The 23665-nt window shown below is 38.6% G+C and overlaps 1 protein-coding gene across 1 annotated transcript; it reads left to right on the top strand.

Annotated features, from left to right (window-relative positions):
* The first annotated feature begins 281 nt into the window (after window positions 1-281).
* On the top strand, window positions 282-23468 carry LOC125233176 (serine/threonine-protein kinase/endoribonuclease IRE1). The gene is made up of 14 exons (XM_048139065.1): window positions 282-506; window positions 627-744; window positions 7200-7451; window positions 8074-8268; window positions 10590-10830; window positions 11201-11768; window positions 14579-14760; window positions 17274-17423; window positions 18265-18401; window positions 19802-19992; window positions 20935-21068; window positions 21241-21388; window positions 21838-22026; window positions 22770-23468. Exons 1-14 carry the CDS (start codon window positions 426-428, stop codon window positions 23223-23225), a joined length of 3042 nt encoding a protein of 1013 aa, XP_047995022.1. The 5' UTR covers window positions 282-425; the 3' UTR covers window positions 23226-23468.
* Window positions 23469-23665: the final 197 nt, after the last annotated feature.

The following is a 23665-nucleotide window of genomic DNA, read 5'->3' on the forward strand; positions in this document are numbered from 1 at the left end:
TGACAGCCTGACAGTGGCAGCTCTCGGAGACGCTAGCTTGTGTTTAAAATATTTTAACAAAAACATGTATAAACACCATAAAGAACTCACCAAGTAAACCAATAAATATATTTTTAATAGTTTAGAAGCATTTTTAATCATTAAAACTGGACTTACCTTAGATGGTATTAAAACAGGTAGATCTACCTATTTTTCGTTTCTAATTCTACCAGTTTCTACCTATTTTTTCACCCTGGTCTACCATTTTGTTCAAATTGTATGTGACAACACTGCTGTCAATGTCAAAAGTACATTATTTCCGTCGAACTTGTGGCCAAAACATGTACATGACTAATATTTTCTTTTGTAAAAGATTTGTTTCATTGTTTTCGTCTAAAATAATGTGATTATATATTTGTGTTTACTAAGGTGTAATGAAATAGAACATGATGAAGAGCTTGTTGTTTATAACACTGTTTGTGTTCGGGTCTTATGGCCTCGGATCTATAGTGGACAAGGAATCGAAGGTTCGTGAGAGTTGCCAAGTGCATCGCATTGATTACTTGACTTTACTTGAGGCATTTAGTAATTGAAATAGCTATATGCTAAATTCGAATGTGGTGATTGTGATTAGTGTTGTTTTGCAGGAGAGCACAGAATTGTCGCGCGCGCGTGATGACCGGCCCCTGTTGTTTGCTACGTTAGGAGGCGGCATGGTGGCCGTGGAGCCCCACTCTGGAAATATTATTTGGAAACTCAAAGATGGTATGGCTAAAAGTAGTTACTTATGAAACTTAACACTTTTCTTTACTTGGAACGGAATTGTAGAATTATTTCATCATGTTTTATGATCCATAACAAAATCAAAGAATGTTATTATAGACACTGAATTGAATAAGTATAACATTATTGAAAGGATTCTAATTAAAGACCTCATTATATAGCAGAGAAGAAATAATGATAAAATCCTATTTATCTATAAATCCTATTTGACGACCGGTCTGGCGCAGTCGGTAGTGACCCTGCCTGCTACGCCGAGGTCCCGGGTTCGATTCCGGTAAGGGCATTTATTTGTGTGATGAGCATAGATATTTGTTCCTGAGTCATGGATGTATTCTATGTATATAAGTATTTATATATTATATATATCGTTGTCTGAGTACCCACAACACAAGCCTTCTTGAGCTTACCGTGGGCCTCAGTCAATCTGTATAAGAATGTCCTATATTTATTTATTATTATTTATTTATATGATTGTAAGTATAGTTTTTTCTGTGCGTATATGCTTTTACCACTGATGGAAGGAAACTGAAGTAAGTTTATGAACAATAAACTTACCCAGTAGAGACAGTCAACCAATTTGCAAGAACAGGCAGCAAATTTGAAAAATGTAGGGCTCACTGATCCATTGTCTTCATAAAACGTGCCAACAATGATATTAAGCTGTACGCTGGTTCGATTCCAGCTTCAGGCACTAGAGGCCTTGGTCACTTTTTCTTTCAGATGTGTAATTTATTTCAGTTTTAATGATATTAAGGTTAAAATAAATTTAAATGTGGAATCTTTACTGGCTCGGACGAGACTTGATTGAACTCACAGGCAATTTAAGCATTATTAATAAATCTTGTTCTGTTCTCTAGGGCTTATTTTGAAATATATGAGAGGTAGGTGATACAATACAATACAATACTCTTTATTGCACACCTTGATAAAATACAACAATACAAAACAAGGAAGAAACACGAACAAAGGTAAACAACAGGCGGTCTTATCGCTAAAGAGCGATTTCTTCCAGACAACCTTAAGGTAGCGGAAATTGATAAATTTATATAATGTCAGTAGGTGTCAGCAAATTCGAAGAAATAAACTTATCGCACAATATAGGCAAAAAAAATAAAATATTATACATAAACATACATATATAAAGATAAATAACTAAATGCATAAATATATAAATAAAATATATATAAATAAATACGGTGATCTTACATATGAGTTTCATATAATGTGGGAATTGATTTATCCACAATGTATATAAAATATTACTTTTTACCATACATTCTTTCATACATAACTATATAACACTAATTAAAGCCATACATAAATTATAATTAAAAACAAAGCATACAACAAAAAAATCTTAGCTTAATGTTGTGAAAATAAGAAAAATAATTCAACTGAAAAATTTAGTTTATATTAACAATAAAAATAATAATTATTGAAACATTTATTTCACATACATAATTAATCGATGGAATCAGGCGTTACTTTGCGGAAATCCATGTTAATCGTAAACTAGAACTTTCCTTTGCTAATCCGCGAATAGATAACGTGCAAGTCAATCAGTGCTAACCTGTTATAATTACTTGCGTATTTTTTACATGCAATTAATTTTCCCACCCTCCCACCGCAAAAATAAAAATAAATACGCAAATAAATATAACAACCCACCACCAAAAATACAAAACTCGACACGTGTTTCGCCTCTCTACGAGGCATCCTCAGGAGCTGATGTTGACGGTCCGAAGTCCCGCAACTGACTCACCAGTCATCAATTTATTATATATAATAAAAGAATACTAATTGAAATGTATTTCAATTAGTATTCCTGCCGTATTTAGTAACCACACAAAAAAAAAATTATGAATTACATCAAATATGAGATCTCTAATAAGTCACAAAATACTAAATTAGGTATAGTTCAGGAAATATAATTTAATAGTAGAGCGTAATTTAGTAGAGTATATTTTAATAGTAAAACATTCAAATTATATTTTCAGAACTATATATATAAATTCTTATATGTAGTTTGTATGAAACCTTCCTTTTTGTTACCAGATTTCTACACATTTTCGGTAACAAAAAAGGAAAGTTTCATACAATCAACTTAGGGACATTTTGGGAAACGTAGTGGATCTTGCTCAGCATCATGCACTCTATCAGCCTACCAATTTTTATCCAAATCGGAGACATGATCCAAATGTACAAACTTATCGGGAATTGCTGATTTATATTTCAGTAATTGCACAAGAAAAATGAGTACACTTCAAAATAGTTTATTTGTTTAAATTTTGTTGCAATTCAGTACTCATGCATTAAGAGTTAATTTACACTGAAAATTGCATAATACTATTTACTATAGTACGGTCATGTTTTCATTGGAACAAACTGATTAAAAAGCAGCCTGGTATCTGTGTAATTAATGAAATGGATACAAAATGTGGTAAATTCTAGAATAGTAGATTAAAACATTGATAAAACATCAGACATTCATAACAGCTTACATTATGCTATGGCAGGTACACCTGGGTCGACATAGCGTTGTGAGTTATTTTACAGTGAATCCTATTTATTATTATATGTACATAATGTACCTGGCCGATCGAGCTTCGCTCGGAGTTTGAAAACACGAAAATTCGTGTTTTTCGGGACCTAAGACAAAGATCGATTTTTCACCCCGAAAACCCCTACAAAACAAATTTCAGCGAAATCGTTAGAGCGGTTGCCGAAATGGCCAGAATATATAAATAAATATACAAGAATTGCTCATTAAAATATAATACATATATATTATATTATATTATAATATAACATATATAAAATCATGTTTTCATTGAAATGAGGTGACTAAAAAGTGGCCCAGTATCTGTGTAATGTGAGGTAAATTCTAGAACAGTAGATTAAAACATTGATAAAAACATCAGACATACATAACAGCTTAATATTACATTATGCTATGGCAGGGACACCTGTGTCAACAATATTTTTGTTTTACCATCTGCTTGTTGATTAAGGGTCCCCCCACATCTAGCGTCTCGCGAGCGTCGCGTCGGGCCAACTGTATGGAAAAAGACGCCGCGTCGACGCGACGTCGACGCGGCGTCAGGCTTTGCCCATACAGTTGGCTCGACGCTACGCTCGCGAGACGCTAGATGTGGGGGGACCCTAACAATTAGCTGTTTTACTATTTGAACTTTATTCCGTCACTTGACTTTCTGGTAGTGTTCAATGTTAATTATGTGACATAGTGTAAAAATACCTTCATGTTACTGTGCAAACTTGTTTTTAGGGTTCCGTAGTCAACTAGGAACCCTTATAGTTTCGCCATGTCTGTCTGTGCGTCCGTCCGTCCGCGGATAATCTCAGTAACCGTTAGCACTAGAAAGCTGAAATTTGGTACCAATATGTATTTCAATCACGCCGACAAAGTGCAAAAATAAAAAATGGTAAAAAATTCTATTAGGGTGGGTCCCCCTACATGTAAAGTGGGGGCTGATTTTTTTTTTATTCCAACCCCAACGTGTGATATATTGTTGGATAGGTATTTAAAAATGAATAAGGGTTTACTAAGATGGTTTTTTGATAATATTAGTATTTTCGGAAATAATCGCTCCTAAAGGAAAATAAAGTGCGTCCCCCCCCTCTAACTTTTGAACCGTATGTTTAAAAATTATGAAAAAAATCACAAAAGTAGAACTTTATAAAGACTTTCTAGGAAAATTATTTTGAACTTGATAGGTTCAGTAGTTTTGTGGCGGAAAAGATGAGGAGTGGCAGGTTGGCGTGGTACGGTCATGTAATGAGGAGGGATGAGTGTCATATAGGCAAAAGAATGTTGGAGATGAATGTTGATGGATGGAGAGGGAGGGGTAAACCCAAACAACGATTGATGGATTGTGTGAAAGAGGACATGAGAAAGAAAGATGTGAGTGTTGAGATGACGAAAGATAGGGGAGAATGGAAGAGAAAGACATGTTGTACCGACCCCACATAACGTGGGATAAGGGTAGGAGGAAGAAGAGAGGTTCAGTAGTTTTTGAGAAAAATACGGAAAACTACGGAACCCTAAAACTACTTAGTGAATTCTGTGTTAAGGTTACTCATTAAGGACAACTGTCTTGACATTAAAAAAAAAACAATAATTTATGTAACATTTTTATGCTTCAGTAACTGGTGGTGAGAAATCTTCTTATACTTACTAAACATGCAATAAAAATCATATTTTATCAAAATTAATCCCATCCATGGTTTTAAAATAAACAGATAACAGAGTTTTAGTTCATTTATAGTTAATGTTTGATAACAAGTTATCTATATGTATATACAGAAAATACCAGATCAAATAATATCCTTGATATTCTATGATGTTAATCTATTTTCATATTTTGCTTTTTGAGTCATTAAATGATCATGTTCCGCTTTTTCAATTGACATTCATACCACATAAATTCAGTTGCTAATTAGGTATGTAGACTACTATTAAGGTGTTGATTGTTGAGACAATTACCCTGAAACTGCCTGGAAAGGGTAGTTCCTATTTTTCTATCAGGGTAATAATTGTAGTAAACATAGAAAAAAATTTGATACAGTAAAACTTTACCCAGTTCTTAGATGCTCCTAGAAACTTCATAAGTTACGTGCCACAAGATAGACAACCTTAAGAGCCCAGCGTAAGCTTCATACTTGGGGGAATTAAGCAACAAATGTAGATGAACTAGTTAAAAAGGACCTTATATTCATATTCATATATATTTATTGCATCCATGGTGTTATAAGATGTTACAAAGTAGGTATACGTGCTCATGGACCCTATTAGGGCGTGGCAACATATATTTATATGCTATAACTACATTTACATTAAACACTAACACTACACATTTTACTAGGTCACACATAGTAGAAACTATTATAGGTATACTTATAAAGTCACTAGATAGTAAAATGCACTTGTTTCTCTATTAAAATGTTATCTTAACATTTAAATAACAATATGAACATGTGGCAGTCTGTTTCATGGTTTCGAGTAATAGTAATCAAATATAGATCATTATTAGTCATTGCCTCATGTTCAGTTATGTTGATTTTAGATAACGTTTTTGTGACCATTTTTTTTGTGGGGCCATTTGGACGATCGATAAATTACTTTGTCAAATTCGACATTGGCGGTCCGCCCCGGCTACCTACGTAAGAATTGTGATAGGTAGTAAGTTATCCGTAAAAGTTAAACGTACACCATCACGGACTTTTTTGTAGGCATATATATGAGGTAAAATTTCACCACACATTGTTTTGTTATATCTCAATCGGTATGGGCAGCGTATTCGATTATATAAAGCCCTTGGGCCTTGGGCAGCGCCATTTCTACCGACTTCAATAACAAATATCGTTATTCAATCAATTTAAAACAAAACAAACCTTTTTCAAGAATCATTGTATTCATATTTAGGTGAAAACCGCATGAAAATCTGTTTAGTAGTTTTTGAGTTTATTGCGAACACACAGACGCGGTTGGCGACTTTGTGATATAAGGTGTAGTGATACTGAATGTAGTTATTTCGACATTTCTGTTTTCGTGTATTGTTTATGCAGTTCTTATTTCAAACATTGTTGTTGCTAACTGATATTATATAAGCGGGGTCACGTACCTCGTTGTCATAATTTTACTCTCAGCTTCTCGAAGATGTCTATAATTATATACAATATACATTATGTTACATGCGAAACCTCATTTAGTTATGTTCCATATCATATGGAGATAAGGAATATAATTGAAAGATAGTTCAAATGTAGTTACTACACGTGTTAGCGCAGCATAGTTTTGCACTCATGTGTGAAATAAGTAACTTTGACATTATGACGTCAGTCATGTCACTTAAGTCTTTTCTTATGTTGTTAGTTAAAATGCAATTTTCACATTTTTGTACTACGCATTACTGATACATTTTGATTCATGCAAATATCACATGCTGAAGTCTAAATTCTCTGGTAGTAGGTACTTTATGCTAAACAGTCAGCAGTCAACGGTTAATGGACAAGATCTCTTTTTTATACACACGGTGTGTATCATCGTATGGCAATGTGTCGACCCGCCCATTTACATGTACGTTCATATAATTATTATGTGAGAATGTTACAAACGTAACTGCTTTCGTGTCGCAAACGCTGCCTGTTTGTTTTGTATAGGTAGTACATACTTATTATAAAAAGGGCTCTTTTACATTTTAATGGAATACCTACGTATAGGTACTTGTATTATTCTAGTAGTATTTAACTGACGCCTTGATCGTCTGTGGCCTTCTTTGGCGGTCATAGAGTTAGGTACGAGTAGGACATTAAGCCCCACTTATATGGTTCAAGAACATATGTACATGTAATTTATTGTACCAATAAATGGGTCTTGTTTAGTTTTGTTTTAAAAATAGCGTTATATCTTGTTGCAGAACCAGTCGTAAAAGTCCCCAACCAGCATGACGGTCTCATGCCGCAGTTCCTGCCGGACCCGCGCCACGGGTTCTTGTACATGTACGGGCCGCGGGGCGACCAGCAGATGCTCAAGAAGATGCCCCTGACGATACCGGAGCTTGTCGCCAACGCCCCCTGCAGGTCTACGGAGGGCATTCTGTACACGGGCAAGAAGAGTGACACGTGGTTCATTCTGGATCCTTTGACTGGTTCACGGGAACATGTTTCAGGTACAGTTTTCGCTTCCCAAACTTATTTTAATAACTGTGACGCCCTTGGTAATTTGTAATTTTTTTGCGACGCCATCTACCCCTTGCTAATAAGGAACTTATCAATTATTGCAGAACTAGCCTAGTAAAAAGGTACCTATAAAAATAATGCAAACTAATATTTATAATTTTTATTAGAAACGGCAATATAATGTAAGAAATCCAATATGTAGGTAAGTGCAATAGAGGTTTCTCGAAATTTACGATTTTCGATGTTCGCGGTACCAGCCCAGCCAATGTACGTAAATCATCTCATGACGCCCCTAGGATAATCCATCGACGCCCTACGGCGTCGCGACTCGCGACGCAACGCACAGTTTGAGTGTTGTCATTTTAAAAATAAATGATGAAACAAGGATTCGTTGTGAATCATTCGGAAATTTCATTGACTACGTCTACGTGGTCAGTGCTATATGTACTTACATACATACATACAATCACGCCTGTATCCTATAAAGGGGTAGGCAGAGCACATGAAACTACTTAAGCTTCAGGGCCACTCTTGGCATACATATATGTACTTATCTTTACGATAAGCGGTTTTTGAATTTTGCCGGTTATAATGAACTTAATATTCTTCTAGGCTTCGACAAGGCAAAGATTTTTAATAGCGACGAAGCGGACACATGCTTCTCAGACAAAAAGCGGGGAATCTACGTCGCACGCACAGAATATAACATTCTCATGCACGACTCGAAGCATGAAGATCAGAAGTGGAATGTCACCTTCTTCGATTACTCGTCGCTCGCCATGGGCAAGGAGATGGTCAATGATTACGGTGAGTAAAATCGCTTTTTACGACTCGATTACGACGAGAAAAGTAGAATCAGATAATAACTTTATTATGAAAGATATAGAGATACCAATAGATAATAATTATAGTTACTATTGATATTTAATTTCAGTTTGACTTCAACCATTATCTCGAATGTCTGTCACTTATCCTTGTTCGTTAAGTTCGTTCGCTTTATTTGATTTATTTATTTTATTTTAGAATCATATGACATTTTCAAAATCATAATCAGACTTTAAATAAATCACATTTTAATTTATAGCGTAAGCGTAATTATTACGTAAGAAATTGAAGAAATATCGACGCTAACCATTTCCATTTCATAACTGCATAAGTCAATAACTAATTATTTCAAAGCATGCAGCGTGAAATTAACTTGAATAGATTTATTTGTAAGAGAAAATAACAAATATTTATAAAAAATGCCATATTTTCTTTAACTTTAGGTATATTAAACTGGATCTGAATCGTCCACCGCTTTCATTATACTAAGAATAGAACTGTAATATTTATATTGCTGGTTTTATCGTCACCGGCTTGAGGTGAAGAAAACCGGCCAAGAGCGTGTCGGGCCACGCTCAGTGTAGGGTTCCGTAGTTTTCCGTATTTTTCTCAAAAACTACTGAACCTATCAAGTTCAAAACAATTTTCCTTGAAAGTCTTTATAAATATCTACTTTTGTGATTTTTTTCATATTTTTTAAACATATGGTTCAAAAGTTAGAGGGGGGGGGGACGCACTTTTTTTCCTTTAGGAGCGATTATTTCCGAAAATATTAATATTATCAAAAAACGATCTGAGTAAACCCTTATTCATTTTTAAATACCTATCCAACAATATATCACACGTTGGGGTTGGAATTAAAAAAAATATCAGCCCCCACTTTACATGTAGGGGGGGTACCCTAATAAAACATTTTTTTCCATTTTTTATTTTTGCACTTTGTTGGCGTGATTGATATACATATTGGTACCAAATTTCAACTTTCTAGTGCTAACGGTTACTGAGATTATCCGCGGACGGACGGACGGACGGACGGACAGACAGACATGGCTGGCATAGTTGACTACGGAACCCTAAAAACGAGTCTGCTAATATTTTTCTGCATGACACGATATTTCAGGTTCTTTGAACTATAATAAGATACGTGCTAAATTAAACATTGCGCTGTTGTTATAAATATAGAGTGCATTTTAATAAGCGTTCCTATGTATTAATGCTACGTCTGTATTGCTACCGATATACCTACTCGTATTCTCGGTTTACTATCTCAGACAAACTTTTGATATCCGAATAATAAGCTTTAATGGACTATTTACCCCTGACCTATTTATCGCCGCTTGAAGGAGATGATACCAAATACCTATCAAAGGGTAGTAGTGTAGGTACTTGCAGATTTAAAGACAATTGCGTCTATTTTAATTATATAGTTAATATGTTTTTCTAACTTTCATGACATACAAAAACAATACTGGTCTTCCGCGGTACAGGCCTAGCCTAGTGCCCCCTGGAAACTTGTATTAATAATAATTAGGCTATGCACAAATGGATGTAAACTTTTCCTTCAGCAATTGTTTATGTGCAATAAACGAATTTTTATCTTTATCTCTTTATCTTTAAAAGACATAAATTGGTCGGTTAACGATGAAACAGAGACTAGTTATAATATCCGTTGCGTGTAAATTAAGCACACACTCCAGAAACAAAATGACTGAAGATGCATTGAATTGCACGCGTACGTAATGAGAATGAAGGCAGCCTCAGCACCACTTCCAGATACTACATCTTTGTATCCAAATATAGACCAGACAAGGACAAAGTTTGTTACACTTTACCTGCGTGCAAATATTTACCGGCCAGATACGCGTTCAATGAACCTATTTAGCCCGCATCGCCATGTTAGGTTCTTTATCGCAAAGACCTTTCGTAATCCATTTGCTACACCTTTATTTACTGAAATTATTCTAGGTAAATGAAATAGCCTAGAGTTTCGTTTAGTTTAAATAAATATAGGTAAAACTATAATAGTGTCACTAAAGCACGATGCCCACTATCGGAAATTGCTTTCAGTATTTTTTCGCGGTGCCGTGAAGCATGTCGAGATGTGCTTGGGAATGCCGAGGCATCTTCCAGGAGTTTCGAAGCATACTAGGGTGACTTATACATTTCAGACATACTTAGAAAGTCTCCCTTTATTTGAGAACCAAACGTCACAATCTTAAATTCTGGAACACGCACCACAAGGTCGGCCATTGGATCGAACCGAAAAACTGAATTATCTGAACCAACATTTTAATTAATTGTAGGTATCATCCACTTCACATCGACATCTAACGGTCGCGTCATGTCCTTCGACCGCAAAACCGGCGACCTAGTGTGGTCGCACCACTTCGAGACTCCCGTGGTCGCCGCCTACCTGTTAGACAGGGAAGGCCTTATCTCCGTCCCTTTCAACTCGATTGGCGATGACACCCTAGACCACATCATGGAAGATGCCACAACTCTGAGCAATGGACAGGGGATAAAGAATTCTAACATCGAGTTGTAGTAAGTACCTACTCTAGAAATCGTTATTTACTATATCAATACGAATGTATCTTTTTGTATTAAATTGTTATTGTGGCGTGTGCTGCGTAGCGTGACTACAATCAAGTACTATTAGAAGTAATTTATGAGTTGTGATCTGCAATATATAACATACATATAATATATGTATGTAGAATTGCAAAAGCGAAAGCTTGGTATTTTTCAGTCCTCATGACATTTTAAACTTGTATTAGCATAAAGGAACAATTAGAAATCGTTCTTATCGGTAACCGTTAAACTTTAACTGTACTCAGACGTGTGTTGCTTGTATGAGGGCTTTTAGTAAGTGTTGTTGTGTATAAAAGTTTAAAATAATCCCTTTTCATTTCAGCCCAACATTATACGTCGGTGAACACAATCACGGCCTGTACGCTTTATCGTCTTTAGTCGATAAAAACACTATAACTATATCCACGGGACAAACGCAACCGCTACTCCTCGAAGGACCAACGGCCACAGAAAATAAAAATACAGAAAAACCATACGAACCCGTCAAAAATGTACATTACAAGCTAAATGACTTGAACGTCCACGTCTCAGCGCCATACTTATTGCTCGGACACTATAAAGTACCAGAATTAACCACCGCCTGGTCGCCGACATTACCCAACACAAACTTCTTATTCAAAAACGACAATGATGCTATAAAGCTGATAAATGGCCAAATATCAGAAACTGAAAATGACGTGGAGAATGAAACAAACGAGAACTCCATGCAAGTGTCTGTGTCTGTTCAAACAGAGGAACTATTTGAAGGCTTCACTTTCAATTTTAGGCCAGATTTGTGGTACAAGCGAGGATATATATGGCTCCATCAACAAGAGAATAAGGCACTTAAGGTGGCGCTTATCATCTTGGTTGGACTAGTCATCACCATGTTTTGGTATCTCCGGTATCAGGTATGTTATGATTACTTTTTAGATAATGATCTGTTATTAGAAAATGATTGGTGTAGCCCCATCTGATAAAGTTAACATCAAGGCATTATCGATATTGACAACATAAATTACGTATTACGTCTCTTAGAAATCTGGAAAGATCGCGGTAAATCGTAAAACGCATTATGAACAACTATATTCTGCTCTCGTTAAGGTTGAATTTGGAAAGAACGTGACGAGTTGACATTAACACGCATTCCCCGCAGATGTTTGTGTACCAATCGGTTAGGAGGCCGTTTGCACCATTGTTTGCCCAGATAGAATGATTAAAATCCACGCGTGTTACATTTCGTTTTTACATTCTATACCAATGTTCAATTATTAAACGATATTAGGAACGTAATCTGTGTTTTAGAAAAAAGCTAACCCATTTAAGTAAATTGACCAAACAAAAAAATATATATTTCAGATCTGGGAGTAGAAAGACATTATATAATCCGAGTTATATGTGTTGTGGGGATGTTGGACGACTGGTCTGACTTAATAAATCAGTGACCCTGTCTGCTCACGCTGTGGTCCTGGGTTTGAAAGTCGTAAGGGCATTTATTTGTGTGATGAGTACAGATATTTGTTCCTGTGTCATGGATTCTTACTATGTATTAAAATATTTATATTTTGTATACGTCGCTGTAACTACCCACAGCACAAGTTTTACTTATTTGAGCTTACCGTGGGACACAGTCAATCTGTGTAATAATGGATATTTTATTCATTTATGTTAATCTCCAATATTGCTGGTTATCATACGTTATATGTTATGGTTGCCAAGTCGGGAATTCCTATTTATATTACAAGATAAGCTTTATCACCTAAGTAGTTATGTTCGCAGTTACGAAACAGACCTTAAACCTTATAGGAATGCATACAAATATGTCGTACGCGCTGCATAATGTTTGTGTACTATTTGAATCCGGTCTCTATCAACTGAAAAATAAAGGTCAACTTTTCATTATTGAATGCTATCGGATTTACGTAATAATAAGCGTCATTTAATTTACTGCTTTGTACACAGATTGTTAATAAATTATTTCGCTCGACTAACTGTATGAACTATGAACATATTTTTCATATTCCGTTTTATATTATGTAATAAATAATATTCGGCACATTATATTTTATAACGAATAAATAAGTATTCATTCAAATCAAATGTAAAATCAATATCGTGTTATTAATCGGACGTCTGTCGGCGTAGCCGAATGGCAATCGTCGACGTCAGACGCCGACAGAAATGGAGTCTAGGTCTGTCGCGCCAATACGCAAGAGCGATAGAGATAGATAACTGCGAAACAGATATTACTTTGTGCATTCGGCTACGCACACTGGAAATAATGTGTAACTGTCCACAATTTGTAACATCTATGTAAATACCATGGTTTGCAATAAAGATCTTACTTACTTACTTATAACATGGAACCAACTCAGAGTTATTTAGTACAGTCAATGTATTCAATAGGTATATGTAGATGCGGACAGAGTGCCAAAAATATGTATCCACAACCTCAACTTTCATGTATGAGGCTTAAAAGTACAAATAATTCTGAGTAAATCTAGAGTTCCTACGAATTTATGAAAACATATCAACATTACCAACGTACAATCGCAATGAATTACTTCCCGAGTTTTCCCAGTATTATTAGGAGCGCATATCAAGGTTGAGATAGAGACTATAAGATAATTCAGTTGAAGAAATAAATGCTTGTGTCAGTAGGATGGAAATATTCGCATTTATTATACAGGTACAAGTCATTCAACGTCATATAATATTAAATATTACTTAATAAAACACTACAATTGACGTAAAAATATGTACCTAAATTATATATTTAGTTACACGTAACCACTGTAACCAGTTTATCTACACATTCTTTATTTATGACCATAAATTCTTAAAACTATAATAGTCCACCTACAAAGGCAGTATTTAAAATAATAAATATTGTAAATGGCACATTCGTGACCTGATTTTTATGATTCATTTTAAAACATTTTATATATACCTTTTATAATATTAGGACAGGTTTGTTTTAACAACTTAAAGTAAAAAATAAAATAAAACCTGTTAATTAACCAAAAATTTAACAAAAAAACTTACACTGTTCCAAATTGAACTTACAACGTTACGGCTTTGTTGTTGTCGGCTTGCCGTGACCCATACGCGATGGCACGGGACAGTGAACGTGATAAAAACTAAACTGATTTACCTCCTTCAAAATATTATGTCATGCGAATATCATATAGTGGAAGAGCTGGTAGCCTAGCGGTAAGTGCGTGCGAATTTCGTTCCGGAGGTCGCGGGTTCGAACCCCGGCTCGCACCAATGAGTTTTTCGGAACTTATTTGCGAAATGTCATTTGATATTTGCCAGTCGCTTTTCGGTGAAGGAAAACATCGTGAGGAAACCGGACTAATTCCAATAAGGTCTCGTTACCCTTCGGGTTGGAAGGTCATCAGATGGCAGTCGCTTTTGTAAAATTAGTGCCTACGCCAAATCTTGGGATTAGTTGTCAAAGCGGACCCCAGGCTCCCATGAGCCGTAGCAAATGCCGGGATAACGCAAGGAGGATGATGACGAATATCATATATCGTCAGCAAACGAATTCAAAAGCTCTCATTTTCGAATCAGGATCTATTCTAAAGTCAGTTATTCGGTGCTGTGATTATTGGCTATGAACCGACAGCGACAGGCCCAAAGGCCCATTTTTATACGAACTGATAGTCAGTGGGTCCCCTGAAGATCGCTCAATAACCAATTGCCTATTTGTCCTTAGGCGCGCGAATTCCAACAGCTGTCCCAAGGAGGTTCTCGCGGTTCTAACTACTCCACGTCATCAACCGGGGAAGTGACTGGGCAGCTGGAAGAGCTTGGAGATGGCGAGGTCAAGATCGGGCGCATCACCTTCAGGACTGACCACGTGCTGGGCAAGGGCTGCGAGGGAACCTTTGTGTACAGGTCAGTTCTAATATCTACGAGTGGTTCTCGCGGTTCTAACTACTCCACGTCATCAATCGACGAGGTGACTGGCCAGCTGGAAGAACTGGGAGATGGTGAGGTCAAGATCGGGCGTATCACCTTCAGGACTGACCACGTGCTGGGCAAGGGCTGCGAGGGAACCTTTGTGTACAGGTCAGTTCTAATATCTACGAGTGGTTCTCGCGGTTCTAACTACTCCACGTCATCAATCGACGAGGTGACTGGCCAGCTGGAAGAACTGGGAGATGGTGAGGTCAAGATCGGGCGCATCACCTTCAGGACTGACCACGTGCTGGGCAAGGGCTGCGAGGGAACCTTTGTGTACAGGTCAGTTCTAATATCTACGAGTAGTTCTCGCGGTTCTAACTACTCCACGTCATCAATCGACGAGGTGACTGGCCAGCTGGAAGAACTGGGAGATGGTGAGGTCAAGATCGGGCGTATCACCTTCAGGACCGATCACGTGCTAGGTAAGGGCTGCGAGGGAACCTTTGTGTACAGGTCAGTTCTAATATCTACGAGTGGTTCTCGTGGTTCTAACTACTCCACGTCATCAATCGACGAGGTGACTGGCCAGCTGGAAGAACTGGGAGATGGTGAGGTCAAGATCGGGCGTATCACCTTCAGGACCGATCACGTGCTAGGTAAGGGCTGCGAGGGAACCTTTGTGTACAGGTCAGTTCTAATGTCTACGAGTGGTTCTCGCGGTTCTAACTACTCCACGTCATCAACCGGGGAAGTGACTGGGCAGCTGGAAGAGCTTGGAGATGGCGAGGTCAAGATCGGGCGCATCACCTTCAGGACTGACCACGTGATGGGCAAGGGCTGCGAGGGAACCTTTGTGTACAGGTCAGTTCTAATATCTACGAGTGGTTCTCGCGGTTCTAACTACTCCACGTCATCAATCGACGAGGTGACTGGCCAGCTGGAAGAACTGGGAGATGGTGAGGTCAAGATCGGGCGTATCACCTTCAGGACCGATCACGTGCTAGGTAAGGGCTGCGAGGGAACCTTTGTGTACAGGTCAGTTCTACTATCCCAGGGCGGTTCTCGCAGTTCTAAATACTCCATGGTAAGCAGTGGAATAACAGGTAACTACTACCTTCAATTGTAAACTTTCTACAATAATGAAAATTGAATGTTTAGTTAACAGAATTACCTATTAAAAAAATTTACGCTCTTTGCTCTTCAAATACTCTATTTGGGCTAAAAGCAGCTGCCAAATGTAAGCAAGTTGTCAAGGTTGTATCTTATTTGTACATTGTTTTTTTTTAATGGCAAACAAGCAGCCCGCCTGATAGTAAACAACTTACGTAATAATACATTTCATAATTACCTACTGCATGCTCTGATAAGAAGCCACAAGCAAAAACCACTAAATCAATATTCGACGCCAGTTAATTACTTTCTGGTAATTAAAATAGGTTAATCGAATTAATCCGTTCACTATGGCTGACTATCTTTGATAAAATGTTATCAGTACAGAAGGAAACAAAACATTGCTGGAAGCCAAAGATAATAACTCTGTATAAGATAAATAAAATCTAAGAAACAACGTACCTTGGAACTACGCCTCTTTAGTTTCTTCGGCTAGATGGCGCTAATATAAATATTTAACAATTTTAATACATATCAGCCCCTCTAGCACAACTTGCCTTGTCGCGCGCGAGTCCATACTTGAAGTCGCGCTTGATGTGCGGACTCGCGCGGGAGAAGGCAAGTTGTGCTAAAGGGTTTTAACATGTTTTAACCCTGTGTCGAGAGATGGCAGTCAATGCAATATTAATTCTTCTGTTCTGGCTTCAAGCTATAGAACGAAATCGACTAACGACAGAAAATAAATTATCAATGAGGCATTCATGCACCGTCACAAAGATAACGAATGCGGAGTTTCCCGCATGGTTAACAACGTGATTTAAAAAGTTGGCAAATATCAAATAACAGACATAATTTAATGTTTTTTGTCAATTTAGAATAGAATAGAATAAACATTTATTCGTGAACACAGGCAATACGAAATACACATAATAATAACAAGACAGAAAGTAATGAAGTGCCACGAAATAGCCTCATCTCAGCGTGTTGCTGGTGACTTCCAGCGCTGATCTTCCGATGAGACCATCAAGTGAGAAAGATTCACGGAGGGTAACAGACAGAAGAAATGCAAAACACATACAAGAAAAGTGGTCAAACAGTTAAAAAGAAAAGTGGTCAAACAATTTAAGCTCGCGGTTATTTTATACTAGCTTTTGCCCGCGGCTTCGCTCGCGCAAGAAAGAGACAAAAAGTAGCCTATATCACTCTCCATCCCTTCAACTATCTCCACTTAAAAAATCACGTCAATTCGTCGCTCCGTTTTGCCGTGAAAGATGGACAAACAAACAGACACACACTTTCCCATTTATAATATTAGTATGAATGTTCAACGCATGCGATTGTGTTTCTCAGACTTCATGTTATGATTATACTAAAATTATTGTTTTTTTTCTTAGGGGCACTTTTGACAAGCGAGCGGTAGCCGTGAAGCGTCTTCTACCAGAGTGTTTCACGTTCGCCGACCGCGAGGTGGCGCTGCTACGCGAGTCGGACGCGCACGCGCATGTAGTGCGCTACTACTGCACCGAGCGGGACAAGCAGTTCAGGTGAGATACTCCTGGACTCTAGACTTCCAGAGAATGATGTGAATACTGGTGTGGTGGCGAAATACCGATTGTTGTGTTACGAGGTTGAGCCATACGGTGTAACTTACGTGACATGTAGCTTGCACTCGCAAGAAACACACGTAATGAGGCGGGAACGGATTGAGCTTTACATAGTAGAAATGTAGACGAAGGGCACTCATAATCTCTAAAGCGGAGGGTTTCGAATAGCCCACACTCTCGGCCGATGCACGAATAGCTGTTTAATTATCATGAACATTGGCTGTTTCCCGCGCGAAGAAATTGCTTCGCGAATCTGCTCGCCCTGTGTAAACCAGGCTAATTATACTCAGTCAGTCAATCACATAAATTTTGAAGAAAATTTTCTTTATATACTTTTGATTGAATCTCTCAGGCTCAGTTGTGCAAAACGAGTCTTGATTGATGATGTAAGAATATTGCTCTTGCTTGCGCTGCACTAATTTCCCGTCCATAATTATAATTCACTGTAAAAACAGTTATTTGTAATATCTGTCCTAAACATTATTTCTCATCATCATCATTTCAGCCATTAATCGCCCACTGCTGAGCATAGGCCTCCCTTCGTGTACGCCACTTATCCCGGTCCTGGGCTAATCTCATCCAGAAGTGCCCCGCAGTTTTTCGAATGTCGTCCACCCAACGAGCCAACGGATGCCAGGCGCTTCTTACATCCGATAGCGGCCACCATTCGGTCAACATTTTGGTCCACCTGCCATCACTCTGCCTGGCAACATGCCCCGCCCAATTCAATTTGAGTTTGGAAATGACGTCACATTATTTTTATATTATTGTTACATTACAGATACATAGCGCTTGAGCTGTGCTCAGCGACTTTGCAAGATTACGTAGAGAAGAAGCTAGATCACTGCAAGATAGACTCCGTGGAAGTCCTCCGTCAAGCCACTATGGGACTCGCACATTTACACTCGATGGATATAGGTTCGTGTTATGTTTTACTTTGAATTGTTTTATTTGCTATATGCGAAGTGTTGCGCGGAAATGTATCCGTAGAATTCTAGTGGTTTTAGCATAATAAACGCATTTAATTTTCATGAATAATCAATCAAAAAAGAAACAATTAAATAAATAATTGAGTATCAAGTTGAGGAAGTCATGAATATAAATAAGGTTATGAATATGACTTATAGGTTTCATACACACCTGCAGGGCAATCATGGTCGCGCGATAAATGATAAAACATCGGGTTACAAATAGTGCGATAGGGACGGCCTGATGTTTTATCTTTTATCGCGCGACCATAATTGCCTGCTTCCACAATTAAATTTCACTAATTATTACGCGCGCGATATACTCTCGGGACTTGATTATGCCAAGCATACTAAGGACTGTATCGTTAAGTATAAGGACAAAACAAACATCGTCTAAATGTTGACATGTGCATAATTTTGTATTATTATGTTCCGAGAGTATGATCTTAAGGTATTGGTAAGTACTATTTGATATAAGAAGGTCTGATTTTTTTTTTATTTTAGGGACTTTATGGTACTTTCATTAAGGTCTAGCAAATAAATTTCGGACAACCCCTATCTGGCTTAATTTGAGAATATTTCAATGACTCTTTGTACGATTTCAACAAACAAAGGTTAATATGCTGCCAAAATATATTCTTTAAGAGTCCTCTTCATGATTTTTCCAATTGGGTACTTGTAGAATAAATGCGGCGAATTTATATAATTTAAAAAAACGCAATTTTGAGCAACGTTCCGGATTGCCGTAAATTTTTGATGCTAGCAGGATGAGAGAAACAGATAAAAAAATTAGCCATAGGCCAAAGCCTAATTGACATTCATGGTGTTTGAACAGTGCTTAAACCAGATCGATATAAACAATGTATGATAGTCAAATTCGACATCAAAGTCGGAGTTAGAGTAAGCACCATGCCACATTCTCTAAATGGCCGCCATACACAGATCCTGAACTATTTTTTTAAAATAACAGTGGCTAGACTATGTCCAGATATTCTGCTTTGTGGATCATGTGTCGTTGAGGTTCGCACCATACAATTTTTTTTCGCAATCGTATCGTCTTTTACGCACTTTGTGAATTTTCTAGTAGCATTTGTCCGGAATCGTAATTGGTACTCGGGAGGATTAAGTCAATACTGTCTAAACCATATGCTTTACGTCGAGTTTCTAGGACAAAATGTGTACCTTATTATGTGCCTTATTAAGCCCATGGCTTGTTATAAGAAAAAAATATAATAGCAAATAAATACGGCTACTCAAAGTTGTCTTCATACTTAACGATACAGTCTTTACTGTTGTACATCATTTTCAGCTAGATTCATGTGTGACTTGTGTACTCGTTTTTCGTTTCAGTCCATAGAGACATAAAGCCTCACAACGTTCTCCTCTCCATGCCGACCGGTGCTGGCGAGGTCCGCGCCATGATATCAGACTTCGGTCTATCAAAGAAATTGAACATCGGCCGCGCCAGCTTCTCACGGAGATCCGGCGTCACTGGGACCGATGGCTGGATCGCACCCGAGATGATCAACGGCGAACGAACGGTAACCAGACACTTTTGACAGACTATAGTGTATAACAGACAAACGACATGCCTAATGATCAGTCTCTGGAAAAAAAACTGAATATCGGCCGCGCCAGCTTCTCATGGAGATCCGGTGACTGATGGTAGACTAAAACTGGTGAAACTTAGCTTGTAAAGAATGCCTTCTGGAATTAAGTTCGCCTTTTGTACATCTTTTTACTATAGTTTAAATAAATACCGTTCCCAGATGATCAACGGCGAAGGAACGGTAATCTCACACATTTGTCACACTAAAGTGTCTCTCACAGACAACCTACAATAGGCTTGTGCCGTTTCGTTCGTTGATCGGAGCGCTCCGATCTCGTTCAATCGCTCCCACGAACTAGTTCGCTCTTTTAGGTCTTTTGCTCATTTAGTTCAGCCAGACCAGCGAGCACTGCGGTCGGAAAGATCAGAACGAATGGGACCGAATAGTGTCAAAATGATACGAATAGTCCATAGATAGTAACATTCCGGGCCGAAAGGTTGTAAATAAACGAAGTTCAATATGAAAACTTGACGTTTTTTGTTGCTCTGCTAAATAGTTCTCGCTCTCGGTCGGCGCAGTCACACACTCGTTCTCGATCCAAACCGCTCGCGCTCGCCGATCCTATACTGAACTAAATGAGCAAAGACCGATTCTCAGAGCACGGAAAGATTCAGTTCATTTCGGTCATTGATGGGATTTTATTCCTAACAGTTCATAGTTCGTGAACGACACAAGCCTAACCTACAATGCCTACTACTGGATAATCTTTAGAAGAAGCTGAATATCGGTCGTGCCATCTTCTCACAGAGATCAGCGTCACTGGGGTTACTAGGCATACTAGTAAGAACTAACAGACCAGTGTTCACTTGAATTTGTCAGACAGTTACAGCTAGAATTTTTTTGGTCCACTAATAAATTAATTATTTGTTGCAGACAACGTCGGTGGACATTTTCTCTCTGGGCTGCGTGTTTTACTACGTGTTGTCGCAGGGACAACATCCATTCGGCGACGTCCTGAGGCGTCAAGCCAATATACTTACTGGAGATTATAGTTTAGAACAATTAGAGTAAGTACTTACCGCTTCCATACTTTTCACTTAAAGTCTACTGACCGCTTAAAAATAGTCTTTCCTTCAGCTTATTCAAGTTATAATAACATATACCGATTCCTTCTTATTTTGTCCAATATGACATTGATAAGTAGCCAGCAGTTGGGAAAAGTATGTGCTTTTTTTTCAGTAAAGTGTTGCCGCATGAAGAAGTGTTGGTGACCAAGATCCTAATCCGCGCGATGATTTCCGCGCGGCCGCATGCTCGCCCGCCGTGTGAGACCGTGCTCAAGTACCCCATGTTCTGGGGCAAGCAGTCCATACTCAACTTCTTACAGGTAAGTCTGGTTTCATTAAAGTCTTAACAGTACACAATAAAACACAGAAATTAAAGCTCATATCTAAGCATTAGCACCATCCTATTGTTAGTGCGAGACGAAAATTTGTTGTTTATACTTCTAATGTACACAAGATGGCCGAATACGTACAATAAAACGTCCGAGAACTAAAGGGGACAGGACTTGCAGTGCGAAGTGTCAATTATAAATGTTTTTATTTCGTTAGGCGGGTTCGCAAATCGAGCGAGGCAATGTCCTAGCGCGGCAAACGATGCGAGCGCGAAAGACTTGCCTCGGCCGAAGTAGCGCGCGAGGTTTCTTCGGACGTTTGTCGCGCGAACACATTGCCTCGCTTTTTCTGGACCGGTCTGATCAGGCCTCCAGAAGGCAGATCATTTAACGCGCCCCTACAAAAATCGTCGTACATCAACGCGTCCCTATAATTTCAGGACGTGAGCGACCAAGTAGAGAGCCTGGGTCCCACGGTGACAGAGCACCCGCTGGAGACGTGCGCGCGGCGCGTGGTGCGCGGCGACTGGCGCGCGCGCGTGTGCGGCCGCGTGGCCGCCGACCTGCGCGCGCGCCGCACCTACCGCGGCGACCGCGTGGCGCATCTGCTGCGGGCCATACGGAACAAGGTACGTTATCTTCTTATCCACGAACATCTTCGGTTTATTGAATGAAGGTACCACGCCCACCGCAGCGATCGCGACGCGTATACGCGCTATGCGACAGAACAATGTCGATTTTAAACAGCCAATACTGCACGGAGGCGTGATGAAGGTGCTCGCTGTCACCCACCCTACCCTAGTCACCTTCTTGCTCTGTTTTAATTTTGTCTCATACCCTGTTGTACTTTGAAGCAAAAAGTGTAAATCCTGCTTCCGATTTGAAACACGTTTTCACATTATCTGATCCGATATCGGATGTAGGACCGATATCCCATATATTACAAGGCCCATCTTGGATTCTTTCCATTGAAATCCTTTCGCCATCTGAAAACGAATCGGGGTCCTGTCTTAAATAGTAGGTACTAGTAACTAATAATTATAACCATTCTCAGTTGAAGTAGAATTGCATTTATTTGTTTCGTTTGATTAAAGGCTGAGCCTCACCGGATGCGTATGCGTAGACGTGCAAATGCGCGTACCTCTGCATTGTATAACAGGAATTCTCATAAGACCTGTCACACCGCCTGCGTGCGCATTGCACGCATCCGGTGTGGCTCGGCCTTTAAACCAACATTTTTCGTTTCGTTCATTAAAATAGTCAAAAGCATTTTATTGTATGATGGATCTTACGACTTTACGAGGTTATATCAATCACACGAGTCCCTAGTATAACATGCAAACCTTAAATAGTTTCATCATTTGTTTTGCAGAAACATCACTACCGAGAGCTAGAGCCCGAAATAAGAGAAAGCCTGGGCAAATTACCCGACGGCTTCATCACGTACTGGCTCCAAAGGTTCCCACTGCTCCTACCTCACGTCTGGATCCAGATGCAGCGGTTCCGGCAAGAGGACATCCTTCAGGACTACTACCCTCACTCATACACCTTCAGTAGAACGGACGTCGCCGAATTAGATGACGACCAGTACGAAGAGGAGCTACTCCCCGCCCTCTGTGACCCAGAAAATAATGAACTCTTCGTCAAAAGCAAAATATACTTCGACGAGAGCAAAGACAGAAAGAAAGAAGGCTCCCCGAGGAAAATTGTCGACTGGAGGAGCAGTGATTATAGGAAACAAGACGATGTCCGGTTAAGAGATAGGCATTACAAGAAAAAAGAAAAGAAGAGAGAGGAAATGCCCATATGGAGCTTGCCGCCCCAGTAATATTTATTTAGCACAAATAATGCACAGTTTACTACTAATGTGATTTATTTATTGTTTATGAAGAGAATTTTAATATATTGTAAGTATGACATTATAAATAGAATATTTAGTAAGATCTCTTGTGACTTAATTTAGGTTTTTAGATTTTTTTCAGTGATAGAGGATTGAAAATGACGCGAGTGTGAATGAGTGTGAGTTCTAGGGACCAAGTGGGAATTGACAGTAATGTACTACAGTTATGTTTCTTTTCATCACATCCGCACTTTAAATGTGCTATTTCACGCAGGCGGAGCGTGAGTTATAGAAAAATCGTTCTCCCAAGGGAATAATGAACTTTCTTGTACCGTACTTAACTTTTTTACATCTATTTACATATTTTTTACATTGCGAGTGTGATGAAAAACATTGTGTGTAACTCGGGGAGTATGAATATTACTAAC

Source organism: Leguminivora glycinivorella, chromosome 14, assembly GCF_023078275.1.
Source record: "Leguminivora glycinivorella isolate SPB_JAAS2020 chromosome 14, LegGlyc_1.1, whole genome shotgun sequence".
Classification (NCBI taxonomy): domain Eukaryota; kingdom Metazoa; phylum Arthropoda; class Insecta; order Lepidoptera; family Tortricidae; genus Leguminivora; species Leguminivora glycinivorella.